At 36.9% G+C, this 13,650-nt stretch overlaps 1 protein-coding gene across 1 annotated transcript; it reads left to right on the top strand.

Annotated features, from left to right (window-relative positions):
- Nucleotides 1-12,316: 12,316 nt before the first annotated feature.
- LOC129248735 (uncharacterized) lies at nucleotides 12,317-13,637 on the top strand. The gene is made up of 4 exons (XM_054888351.1): nucleotides 12,317-12,429; nucleotides 12,487-12,630; nucleotides 12,753-12,881; nucleotides 12,952-13,637. The coding sequence occupies exons 1-4, from the start codon at nucleotides 12,317-12,319 to the stop codon at nucleotides 13,433-13,435; spliced, it is 870 nt and encodes a 289-aa protein (XP_054744326.1). The 3' UTR covers nucleotides 13,436-13,637.
- Nucleotides 13,638-13,650: the final 13 nt, after the last annotated feature.

Raw genomic sequence — 13,650 nt, 5'->3', positions numbered from 1 at the left:
GAGATATTTATCAAACTAGTGATGACGTGTGTTAAGCTTGATTTAAAATTATTTGATATTAATTACACTCTGCAGCGGCAAAAGGCAAAAGAAGAAGTAGTCATGAAAGTAGTCAAACGGTAAGTAATTTTTAAGTAAGTAATCATGAAAGAAGAAGAGCTGCCTGCCATTTTGTTTATTAACATCACAGTTAGTATTAGAGGGTAGTACTGCACAGCCGTGAAATTTCGCCAGCAACATGTATTTGGGTAGCCGTGAAATGTTGCTAGCAACATTGTTTGCCAACTGTGAAGAAATGCCAAACAGATAATTGTACCACATAATGAAAAACAAACAAATTTATGAGCATTACACCGGAAACAATTGGAAAATTGTTATAATAAAAGTTTTTTGTACCAATAATAATAAAACTAATTGTGTTCTTTTTAACAGGTTTTACTACATTTATCAGCACTTTGATACTTTTGGGAGCTTCCGTCACAACCGCCAGCATGGAGCCAACAACGTTAGAAGAAGCGACTTGTTAGCAGGTACCCAAATGATTCTTTGCTTGTGGAATACTTCAACGGCATGTTGCGCCTGTTTACCTTACAAGCAAACAGCACTTGTGAATCATTTTAGGCGCAGTTTGTGACGCCATTATTTCTGCATTATCCAAGGAAATTCCACCACGCACACCCGCAGAAAAAGAACGGATGCATCCGCATTCAACAAGTGGAATTTTCCCAACTGTGAAGGTGCCCTCAATGGCAGGCATGTTGTCATTAAATGTTCACGAAATTCTGGAAGTTTTATTTTAACACACATTGTTTTTTTATATTTAAGGCAAAATATAAAATCAATAATGTTTTCTCTTATTTCGCTTATGTTTAATATATAAAATGCACAACAGGCAGAAAATAAATTAAATTCAATTAAATGATATAAAGTAAATAATTATAAATTAAATTCAGTTACAATCAATTAAAACAGAATATAAAAAATGAAGAAAGAAGTAAAATTCCTTACTATTTATTTCTTTGGTGCTTTTCAATCTCCTCGTAGGCCATTTGCGTGAATGTAGCACCACACATATTCCCTGTGCTTTCGGCAATTGCTCCAGAAGTGACTCCAAGTGCTGCGAAACAGGCTTAAACCTGAAATTCTGATCCATTTCGGCTTTTCTTAATTCCACAATGCTATTCATTTGCTCCACAATTTTCTCTGCTGAAGATTGCAGAGCCGCATTAGAATTGTTGCGGATGTACACCTAGTCGACGTCTGGAAATAGAATAGAAAAACCGTGCATTAAGTTATTTATGTTACAAAAAAGTCGAAGCGGGCGGATTTAAGTTTTAAAAGTTGATAGTTTTAAGTAAACTTACTTGCTCCAACGATTTGTGAAATTTTTAAGTTCTAGACAGTTTGTAAATTTTAATGAACTGTCAATTTTCGTTGCGTCCGTTAAATGACATGTGCATTTTATATTAACGTGAAAAAATGTTGCTGGCATCATGTTGCGCGGTGAACTTTGCAGTGGAATACATATTCACGCATATTTCACGGTAAGGCAATTTGTATGGATTTTGACAGCCAATTCACGTGAAACGCGAACTTAGTACATTGAAACATCTCCTAATGAACACCTCTATTAGACAGACATTTCCCTTGAGCGGACATTTTTTCCTATGCCAAATTTTAAGTATAAATTTCGGATCAAATTACTCTCTTAAGCAGGTACTCTCTTGGCCAGACGCCAAATTTACACAAAAACCTCTATTGAGCGCACGCAAACCTTTAATCAAAAGACATTAAGATTTGTTTTTAACAAATCAAACAAAAACCTCTATTGAACGGAAGTGAACTCCTCATAGATCAACAAAATATAAAAAATGTGAGTGAGCAGTTACTTACATACATACAGGGTTGGCCATATTAAACTGACCCATGTGATTATTAAAAAAATATGGAAAAAGAAACATTTTTTTGTGTTTCATTGTGAAAAACATTTAATTTAGTTCAAGGAGATTCGTTTATATCACTTTTTGAATATGATATCGCGCAAGTGGTCGCCCTTAGCACGTATTTGGATATGTACAGGGTTGGCCATCTTAAACTGACCCATGTGATTATTAAAAAAATATGGAAAAAGAAACATTTTTTTGTGTTTCATTGTGAAAAAAATTTAATTTAGTTCAAGGAGATTCGTTTACATCACTTTTTGAATATGATATCGCGCAAGTGGTCGCCCTTAGCTCGTATAGCGTAATGTACCCGTTTTTCGGCGTTTTCCATAGTTTTGGCCAGCGTCTCGGCCGATATGGCGGCTATTTCCCGTCGGATATTGGCCTTAAGTGCGCCTAGTGTCTTTGGCTTGTTGACGTAAACCTTAGATTTCAAATAGCCCCAAAGAAAAAAGTCCGGTGGCGTCAAATCCGGTGATCGTGGCGGCCAGTCAAAATCGCCGCTTTTTGATATCAAACGGCCAGGGAACAAAGTCTTCAATAAGTTGACGGTGGCTCGTGCTGTGTGTGGTGGTGCGCCATCTTGCTGAAACCAGAAGTGCTCCATACCATTTTCACGAACAATCGGCATCACAAAATCGGTTATCATGGCCCGATAACGCTCTTGATTGACGGTCAATGGTTGGTGTTGACCATTTTCAAAGAAGAACGGCCCAATGACCATATCAGCGCAAATGCCACACCAGACTGTAACTTTTTGGTCGTGGAGAGGTACCTCTTCAATAATTTGAGGGTTTTCAGTGGCGTAGAAACGGCAATTTTGCTTATTTACGGTTCCGTTCAAGGAGAAATGGGCCTCATCACTCATAATGATTTGATGCCAAAAATCCTCATCAGTTTGGGCCATTCGGACGACAAAATTGGCAGAGATCGTCTTGGCCGCTTTTTATTTGGACGTCGGGTATTAGCCACAGTGCCGGAAGACAAAAATCGTTTGTGCATTTGCTTGATTGCGTTCTTTGACGGCGCACTTTTCACTTTATTTTTTTTTCTCCACGCACGTTGCGTTTTTACAATCGAGAAGGAATTTTGAATGTACAGCTGAACAATTTCAGCGCGTTCTATTGGGGTGTACTGTTTCATGGTATAAATCTCCTTCGACTGACGCTTCCAACGCGGTATGTCATTAGCTGATCTGAAATTACAGTAAAAAGTTACAGGGTTACTCAATGGGTCAGTTTAATATGGCCAACCCGTACTTACGAAATGTTTTTTATGAAACTACTGCACGGTGCATGTTTCATACAATTTGTTTATGATAAAATATTATTAAAATACACAATTTTAAAAAAATCTCTACGGATATGTTTAGTTAGAGCTTAGAAGATACCTTATGAATTTTTTCTAATTTTCTGAACCAGAGTCGCCTCCCAGGCACGTCAGGAGACACCACCTCAATTACGCCGACGAGATCCAGTGCAAAACGAACATACATCTACTGGACCAAACAGTGTTTAGACAAACAATGAACGACATTCATCGGGAGACCATCACCACCTTCTTAAGCTCCACACCACCGAATGCTGTAATCGGAGTCCAACCACCACCTACAGCAGATGAAGAGCTCCAGCTTACCCGTGAGACCCGCGTAACACTGGCACAATTACGTTATGGATATTATAGCAAGTTAAACTCCTATTAATCCAGAATTGACCTCGACATACCAAACATATGTCCTGCATGTGAAGGCACGACACTAATCACCTTTTCAAATTCCCCTTAAAACCCACTTGTCAACGTTTTTAACTTCGGTATATCATTGCACCCCTAGCCTCGGTAGTCTAGCGTAAGTGCACTATCCTGGGTTCGAATCCCACGTAAAGTACGGTCCTCGCACTTTTCCAAATTTACCTATTTCCCCTGTTTCAAAAAAAAGAGGTTGCCTGTAAAGTCGGTTTACTGACGATAGTTTAACGTGACAAAGTCATAAGAAAATACTGATGAAATGGTTGCATCTTTCAAAAGAAAATTTTAATTTTATTTGTTTGATAGATATTTTGTATGGACATAGAGAAGGAGGTAAATGGAATCGCAATGGAATTGATCAAGTTACATTTACACAAACGTGAAAAATGACGAAACATTTATCAAATGCATGAACGATATGTTCAATTTTGAATGTGCATCAGAAGTTAATAAGTCAACAACACTAAGAGGCACCGTCATCGGTTTGACTTTTTCAAGACACATTACACTCGAAACACTCCCTTTCATTTCCTACTTTTCCTATCATCGTCCTATTCTCAACAGAGAAATGGTTCATTACCATACACACAGGAAGAAGGCATATGCAAATACAAATATGTGAATTTTATATGAGTATGCTCACTCAAGTAGGAAAGCCAGATGTCGCACGTTGCCGAACGCGGAGGCCGATTGTGACTCTTTGTCGTTCGTTCCGCCGCTCTCGCTTGCAGTTGAAGCAAGGTAACGACGCATGAGCTAGATAACGACGTATTTTTTGGTGCGTGCAGCCGGCTATATCGAATTATAAGACGTTATCACGTAAAAAAAAAAATTCCTTCAATTCCATGTCACATGGCATTTTCGATCCTTCAGTGTGTGTACATAGGAACACTGCTTCAAATAGTTTGCATATGCGCAGAATTCATTTTGTAGAAACAAATGTGGTCTATGAGATCTTCGACAGGCCATGTTTTCCAATTCTGACCACAAACTGTAGTTCAATGGTTTCAGATCGGGACTTTTCTTGGTACACCATTCTTTTCGTCTTTAGAAGTTTTAACGTAGATTTTGTCGATTTGCTTAATAATAAATTCTTCAACAACGAAAATAATATTCTCATCTGTGAAAAGAATATTTCCATGGCCTTTGACCGCATGCCACCGAAGAAGCTGTTTGCATTTATCAAGTCTAAAGATGATCAGCTGAGCGACGGAAGGCTTTCATGTGGAGATCATCTCTAACTAGTCTTGGTATGGCTTTGGTCGATAGATTCATTTCCCTCGACGTGGTTTTCTGCTGTCTAAGGGGATTTCTGCGAATTCTTTCTCGAACGGCTTTTATAGCAGCACCGGTTCGAACCACGCGAGGTCGACCACTCCTTTTTCTGTCTCTTACTTCAGACGTTTGGTAAAAACATTCTCAAAATATTAAATTTTTTCAACAATTCGTAAATTTCGCTTGTACTTTTACCGCACTTTGTAATGCAATCACTGCAATGCGATTTTCCTTAGCTCCCCACTCCTTCGTCAAGAAGCAAAATTTGCCAATAAACTGACTATAATTTATTAGTAGACAATACATACAAACAAAAGCAAAAATAGCGGAACTTTTTTCTGCGAACTTGGTTTCGCTGTATGCATTGTAAAATTTGTCACAGAATTTATGGCAAGACCAAGTATACTTCACTTAAGATTTCTCAGATGTGCACAATAAAAGAAACTAATCACCCAGCCAAAAATCAACATGAATTTGTTTTTATTTTCTCATTGCGTCACATCTACTTCGCATTCTACTTAACGCATTTAATTTTATTTTTGGCATACCATGTTTTTATACTCTAACTGCCCTCAGCACTGTACGCCATAGCGCTAAAAGTATGATACGCACCGACAAATTGGGCATAAATCTGTAAAGGATGAAAATAAACCACTTTTTTCTTGTGAAAAATAAATATAAACGCTTAATACCAGTTTTAATTTTAAACAGATTAAAACAGTAAATATTTGGAGCGATAAAAAAAACTGTGGCAAGTTCAGTAAACAACTAAGGGTTATTAACTGCGGTATGGCGTGAAATGTGTAAGTGAAAACGTGAATAAAGTATTCTATGTAGTAAACAGAAATGGATGTACATATAAACGTCCAAAAAACTGAACAAAAAAAATGAAAAAAAAATTGTTTCGGCTGGCTTCTTGTTAACTCAGATTTCCAAGGTCACGGTTTCCGGTTCACGAATGTTATGGTCGATATTCGCCTTAAGAATCTGATACCACGATTACCGAATTAAGCGCCCAAAAAACCGATCATCCTGCTGTAACCGAAGATCGTCCAAGCTCATGGTTCCAAATTCCGATAACAAAAAACTTGTAGAGCTCACCGTTGAGCGAAATTGCGCTCGAGCAGCATTTTTAGTGAAAAATGGGCCAATGATGACACCGCTTCAAACTGTTACTCTCTGAGGATGAATTGGCTTCTCGACGATCACGTGATGGTTTCCCGACCTCCATAAGCAACAATTTTGCTTTTTAACATAGCTTCACCAGAAAAGATGATTCTGATTTTTACTATAGAACATTGATTTTGGAAATATGTCAGCAATTTTCTCCAATGCTGTTAAAGCCTAAAACGATTTTTTGTTTTTTCGATATTTCGAAAGTATAGAATCTTAAGAATATACTGCGAAATTTTCATTAACTAGGTAGAGAGCAATCCGCGCGCTCCTGTACCTCAAACTTTACACTCGTTTTTCTCGAAACTACTTTTTCTGGCACGGTCTGCATGATAACTCATACAGTTTTTAATATTTTTTGATGCGGTTTTTTTTTAATATTCGAAAGTGTTTTCTCTATAAATAAAAAAAAAACAACGTGCTCACAGAATTCGAAGCCGCCTTTAGAAGAAACTATTCAACTGTAGATAACATTTATAATCTTACGCATATTTTGCTGATTTCAAGGCGGCCTTTGACAGGGTGCCGAGGAGACCGTTGATTTATAAACTTCGACAGATGGGAATATCTAGTAAAATAACGAACCTGATAGAAAATATCTACGAGAATACTAGATCTGCGGTTTGGACGAGAAAAGAAGTATCCGACTATTTTGAAACCTCCACTGGTGTGAAACAAGGATGTCTGTTGTCGCTATTATTGTTCACTTTATACCTAAATGATTTGCACGTCTATTTGGAAGGTGGACTATTGGTTGAGAGCACGAATATACGACTTCTCCTTTTTGCCGATGATATTGTTCTCCTGGCGGATAACCCTAAAGTATGCAATCCATGATTAATAACCTGGAGAAATACTGCGCTGAATGGAATATGGAAATAAACCCAAATAAATCGGAGATGATGGTCTTTATAAGAGGTGGATGACTTTCCCAGGCAGAAAAATGGTGGTACCAAGGTGAAGAAATTTAATTGGTGGCCGAATATAAATATCTTGGTGTCATTCTCACACCCAAAATGGCATTCGGCAAGCACTTAGAAGGCGGAAATACTTCAGCAAAAGTTAGTATTAATTGCACATGGAACGATTTTTTAGCGAATCCATTCATTTCTTTAAAATGAAAATGAAAGCTGTTCCAAGCGGTATGCAGAGCGATAGAAACCTACGCAGCGCAAGTTTGGGGGTATGCCATATAAACTTCAAAGTTACTTCATTAAAAGAACCGTCAAACTACCCGTGCTCACTCCGAATTATGCAATAACACTAGAAACTAATTTAGAATATAGCCACATTTATTCTTTAGAACTACACATGAAGTATATCTGGAAAACCATTTATAAATACAATTGCAACAGATTCCCACACAAACTAACACAAGGCATCTTAAGTAAAAATTTGTTTTGGCTTAAGCATCAGAACGACATGAGAGTTCGGTCTGAAGTTTGAAAAAAACATCACCGCTATAGATTGGCAAGATCGCTGTGTGCAACTTCTTACCAAAATGAAAATAAAAGATCTCAACATGGCAAGGCAAAAAGCCCAGTTCAGCGCGATGCGAATTTATAAACATTTAGACTACTCAAAAGGGGAATCATATATTAAAGGAGATATGCGACTAGCTGACATTACAACAATTTTCAAAGCAAGATGTAGTTTACTAAAGCTAAATGCAGCCACGTATGGAAATATACTTAATGGCCACAATTGGAAAAGACTAACTTGCTTCATATACTCAGCCTTACGCTATAGAGAATTTCTTATTGCAGAGTTTAATTTTTGGTTTATTTTTTAGCTGTAACAGAGAACATTGTTATTGCCACAAATTTATTATTTCTTTCTTTATATATTTATATCTTCTTCTTAATTGACCCGACAGCCGCTTACGCGATTTTGACCGAGTTTAACAAAGCGCGCCAGTCGTTTCTTTCTCGTGGTAATCGGCGCCAGTTGGACACAAAAAGTGAAGCCAAGTCCTTCTCCACTTGATCTTCCCAACGTAGAGGAGGGTTTTTCTCTTCCCCTGCTATTTATATATTTAAATGTATTATTGTATAAATTAATAGCTTTAACCCGCGGCCCCGCTGGCGTAGGAGTAGTTTTGAGGGATTTAGGATATGTATGTATATAAAAGAATTACAAACAATAATTTCATAGAAAATATTTTTTTATTAATAACCATAATATTACAATACCCGGCATCCGTTGCTATGCCTCGTTGAATAAAATCAAAACAACCAATCAGAAAAATATCAAGCAAAATTATTTTTATTAATTTTTTATCTCAAACCGTTTTTGAACTTTGCATTTGGGTCATAGTTGAACAGCTTATGCGGATTATGAAGTCTAGAGTGTGCTATAAATAGTGGGGAATAGGAAAAACTAAGATTTTTTAGATTAAATTTAAGCAAATATTCGATTATTAGTGACGAATGAGAGTGGTGGCGCGGCCTGGGGGCTGTGGGAAGGGAGTTCCATCATAAAAACATGCCTATAACCTTCATTGGGTGAAAATATAAATGTATAAAAACTTTTACGTGGACAACGTACATACATTCCCCTTTATATGTAGTATGGATTGAAATGTAAGATGCAATATTTATAAATAAATAAAAAATTACTACTTACTAGATTTGATTTTTGATATTTTTACTAAACAAATTTTATAAACATAATTAAAGAGTAAGATTTATGAAATTTTCGAAATTCAAAAATCCGGCTCGACAGACTCTAACTACAACTTTATTTTATAAGAAGTTTTTTACCTTTTACAGGTCCATCAACATTTCAAGGAGAAAGATGCAGACCGTGGAGTAACTTTTGTTCATTGTACTTTGGGTCACGCGATTTTTTATATACTAATTTTTGTAAAGAAAAATTAAAATACATTTTTTTATAAAGTTTAAGTACTAATAAACAATGTATAAAGATTTTTTATATTTATTCCTATTGTTATGCCTTCTAAAAACAGTTTTTCTTTTAGCGCATTTTTACGCTGTTGGACTATGTAAGGTATTCCCTAACTATGTAAGTATGTAATCCCTTAATTTTGTTCCGCGCAGATGTGATACTTACTTGATGCCACTCTACATACTTTCGGGTTCGAAGAGGTATTTTTTTGCCTCGTCCGAGGAAGTCGTCAACGTTTTTAACTTCGGTATTTTTTTTTTTTGTTTCTGTCGGGACAACTAGCAAGTGCAGCACTGGTATACCATTGCATCCATTTATTTATGAAGGTCTTCGACTCTAAGATTTTGCTGCCAGCTGCACGTGACATTTTGGACCTTTAGGTAGTGTACATTTTAACACTGTTTCAAATTGTTTCTCATATGCGGAGCTTATTTCGTAAAAACATCGTACGCTTTCTAAATTTCTCACAAAACTAATAAATTGCAACTTGTGAAACGCATTAAAATTTCTTCATAACGGAACTCTAAGTTTGAATTTTGGCGGCCACGTTTCTATTAGACCGACTGTATATATAATATTGGCGCTTGTTGTTGTTATTGTTGTAGCAGTTTAATAAACCCTGTCAGTGCGGTGCAGTCACCGGTCGTGACTATCTATCTCATCTAAGGTAGGTCCAGAAGACATGCTGTTTAGGCAGGTTGGTTAGTTATATATATAAATAGTTAGTTAGTATCGTACAAACAGGGCTAGTTTACTGGGGTGGCAGCCCTTTGTCGGGAGTCATTCCAGTAACGTAGAACCGGCTGCCATCGAAATGCTATAATTGGCGCTCATACCCTTTGTTGGGGTTTTACCGAGCTCCACCTCCTATTTGTGATGTGCCTCTTGATTTATGCCAGATTTATGATGCCTCCCAACGAGAAATGGGTTTATGAGAAGCTTTTCATGCTGGATATGCACTCGGAACTACTATAAAAAAATACTTTTCCTGCCATTTGGTGTTTCATGCCCAGGGTTTCGAACTCGGGCACTACCAAATGGTAGTCACCCACCAATCCATTCAGCTACGGCGTCGATCAAAAACTTTTCGCCCCTTCTTTTAACTGCTTCAATTCATTAAGCTTCACTTTTTCACTTGCGTAGCCCAGTTCCAGGTGCTCTTATATATATAGTCGATAAAACAGGATATTTTTTTACCTCTTTTGTTAAGCAGCATTTTAAGCATAAGATTTAAATAAAGATAAAGATATGTAAATATAAAGAGATAAATAAGATGAAGATGAAGATAAAGGTGGAGATAAAAATAAATATCAGGTAAGATAAAGATAAAAACCGAGATAGAAATAGGGATGAAAAGAGATGGATATAAAGATAAACGAACAAAGATTGAGATAAAATTGAAATTAAAAAAGAAAAACAAAACAACAACTACAATAATTACAATGAGAATTATTATTAGCCGAATTTTAGACTACGGGCGATACTAGTAATAGGCACCCTCGATTCGCCAAGCGTTAGCAAGTGGCGAATAGATGAGGCAACTGGTATAAATGAACTGAGAACTTCCTTAAATTGCTTGTGTCTGTAAAATAGTGAGTTAAACCAGTTTTATGAGGTATAACCATACTCGCTAGCAGCGAATATTGGTTGTTGTTGTTGTTGTAACAGTAATAAATACAAGCCCTGTCAGTGTTTCGCCTAACACATCTAAAGGTAGGCCCAGGAAACATACTGTTTCAATTGGTTGGGTCCAGAGGGAGAGGGGTGTTACCATAGATGAGTGGGTTTTAAGGGGCATGGGAAAAGGTGGTTCGTGTCGTGCAGGGTGCCTTCACATGCAGGACATATGTTTGGTATGTCGAGGTCAATTCTGGAGCTCTTCATCTGCTGTAGGTGATGGTTAAACTCCGATTACGGCATTCGGTGGTCGGGAGCTTAAGAAGGTGGTGATGGTCTCCAGATGAATGTCGCGAATCTTAGTCGATAACTTTGTTGCTCACTCGAAAATTGTTCGTAATGTGAGTCGAGCAGAGAAGTGGCTAATAGAGAGCGACATAGAATAGGCAAAGATATATTTCCCCCCCTTGCATCATTTAGTAATGTTCCCCTTGTGTAGTGTTAATTGCAAAATACGTTCATAAACCTATTGACAGTCCTTGACCGGATATAAGCCTGGACCGATCTAAATCACATTTGTCCAAGCATACCAGAAACTTGGTTATGCAGTGTGATTCGTCAAGGAATATTTTAGAGTGCCGGTATGTAACGAGGCTGAGCCTGTTAGCTTAAGGTTTTGGCGATAATAATACACTCCGTAACTGAATGGAAAACAGTTGTTGATGTTGTTGTTGTTGTAGCAGCATAAACACTCGCCATGCATGTACGGATATATGGTAAATTCGTGTCGTTCCGGTTGCGTAGAAAAAAAACTGGAAAAAAGTAATTGAACACGCTCAGTGCCTGAAAAAATTCCACGGAAACACATTTATACACCCAATACCAGCTTCAGGTAGGCAATCTATCGTTGCAGCGCGATTGAGAGATAACGCATTAAAACTGTCCTCTGAATATTAGCTCAGAAGCTTAGGCGTCTAAGCCACCTGCCCTTTTCTGGTGGAGAATTGTCTACAAAGTTTCGTCGCAGGTGCCAAAACTATTGCCAGATAGTTGGATTAATGGTTAAAGAATGTAATTAAAAAGTTGTGTGGTAATTTACTGTTGAAACGATCGTTATGTCTTCTCAATGCAGTTTTCTTTACATTGGCATTAGTACTAAAATCAAGGTCTTCGCTTGCCTGATCCTAACTATACCTCCCGGTGGTATCAACGCGCAATATTTGCTTACTCAACCAATACAGTAACGATTTTTATACATACACCAATACATACATATGTGCATACATTTGTATGTATTTAACAACAAATAATTTCTTTTGCACACAATAAATTGGTTTTCTAAAATGTTTTCTTTTTGCATAGTTGCGGAGTGGTGTGACGGAAGAAGTACATTGAAGTATATACATATGTGCGTGTGTAAATAGGTATGCATTGCCTCATATATGTATATGTACAATACTTTGCAGTTCTACAGCTTGCGCTACTAAAAATACTCAAAACGCTATCCTATGATTTAAAGCAACAAAACACAGGTAAAGGATGTTTAGGAATTTTCATTTATTCATCAGCCAGGCCAGGTATGTCTTTTGCTTGTCTTGACTGTCTGAATTCAGTATTAGTTAGTTAGTCATTGGAGGCCCTTCGAAATAACTACTATGGCGGCGCACATTCTTACAGTTCTATTTTTACTAATATCTTTTTCTCAAGTGTCGCTAATCCTAACCGCTGCAAGCGAGACAAGTCAAAAACAACAAAATACAAGTTTGAGGTATTTTTGATTTTAACTGTCATAGATCAAAAAAATTATATTATCGGATTTTCATAGCATAACTGAAGACTATAAAACACTTCGCAACGATGCTCAGTGGTTTTTTCAAAACGTTGAAGTTATCGCCGATATACTGGTACATATATTACCTGAAATTGATACAGAAGGTAGCAGATCCTTGCAATCTACAACTGAGGATGTGTGAGTAACTAAATATGACTTCTAAGCCTTGCATTAAATAATGTGGATACGAAAAATAATTCGATAATATAATATATAAAAAAAGTTTAGAAAATAAAATTGAAATTAACTTCTTAACACAGCTCCTTCGTCGAAAACACGCGTCTTACATTGCTCATTGGGCTGCGTCATGTGCTGGTAGGCGTTAAGGAAATCTCAGTCGCCTTTCAAAGTCACTTATCAGGTGATCACGAGCTGCAACTGCTACAAATGTAAGCTTACTGATGCATTTTTTTTAAGTTTGTTCATTAGAAAATTGTACTTTAATATTTTTCTCAACAGACAAACCGTCGCACTGCTGTTTCAGGATGTTATTAGTTTTGCTAAATATTGGCTTTCAATGCTGCGCAATAGTGTTTCCGAATTGTTTCGCATTTACAACTACTATATACCCGAAATGCTCCTTGGCAAATGTTTTGTCAAATACATCACAACTACATATCCAGACAGCAGCTTTTACCAGTATCCCTTTATACTAATCAGAGAAGTTATCGACTTCGGGCTATTTTACTTACGTAAATTGCAAATATATGAGCGAGTAAAGGAAACGCCACCACCTCCAGCAATAGAAGCAAACGATGAACAAAACGAAATTTGGACAAATGAAATATTAAATAAATATTCAAGAAGTCTTGGTTTTGTTAAGAATTACGATGCACAAAAAACAAGCTTGAAGAGCAGTAAACATCCATTGCAGAAATGCTTCGAAATGTACGCAGCGGAGAGCATTTTGAAACTGGTGAAAATATTTTTTATAGGAGATTAATTATGAACTTGACTCAAATAATTCTCTGGCAATGTTGCAGCTTCCTGGTAATGATTAGTGTACATTGAATTACCTAGCGGAGAGCGAATTTAAACTGGTGAAATTATTTTTTATAGGAGATTAATGATGAACTGTGAATGAAAATATTTCTGTGAAATGAATGAGAATGAAATAGTTCTCTGGCAATGTTGCAGCTTCCTGGTATAAATAGTGTA

The sequence above is a fragment of the Anastrepha obliqua genome, chromosome 5, assembly GCF_027943255.1.
Source record: "Anastrepha obliqua isolate idAnaObli1 chromosome 5, idAnaObli1_1.0, whole genome shotgun sequence".
Classification (NCBI taxonomy): Eukaryota; Metazoa; Arthropoda; class Insecta; order Diptera; family Tephritidae; genus Anastrepha; species Anastrepha obliqua.
Note: the sequence above shows the minus strand (reverse complement) of the source record. Positions and strands in the feature narration are given on the sequence as shown.

Excerpts from the sequence above, each read along its gene's own strand:
- LOC129248735 (XM_054888351.1), top strand. The coding sequence starts at position 12,317 with ATGGCGGCGCACATTCTTACAGTTCTATTTTTACTAATATCTTTTTCT. Across the intron at positions 12,430-12,486 it reads CAACAAAATACAAGTTTGAG|CATAACTGAAGACTATAAAA; the intron begins GTATTTTTGATT and ends GGATTTTCATAG. Across the intron at positions 12,882-12,951 it reads GAGCTGCAACTGCTACAAAT|ACAAACCGTCGCACTGCTGT; the intron begins GTAAGCTTACTG and ends TTTTCTCAACAG.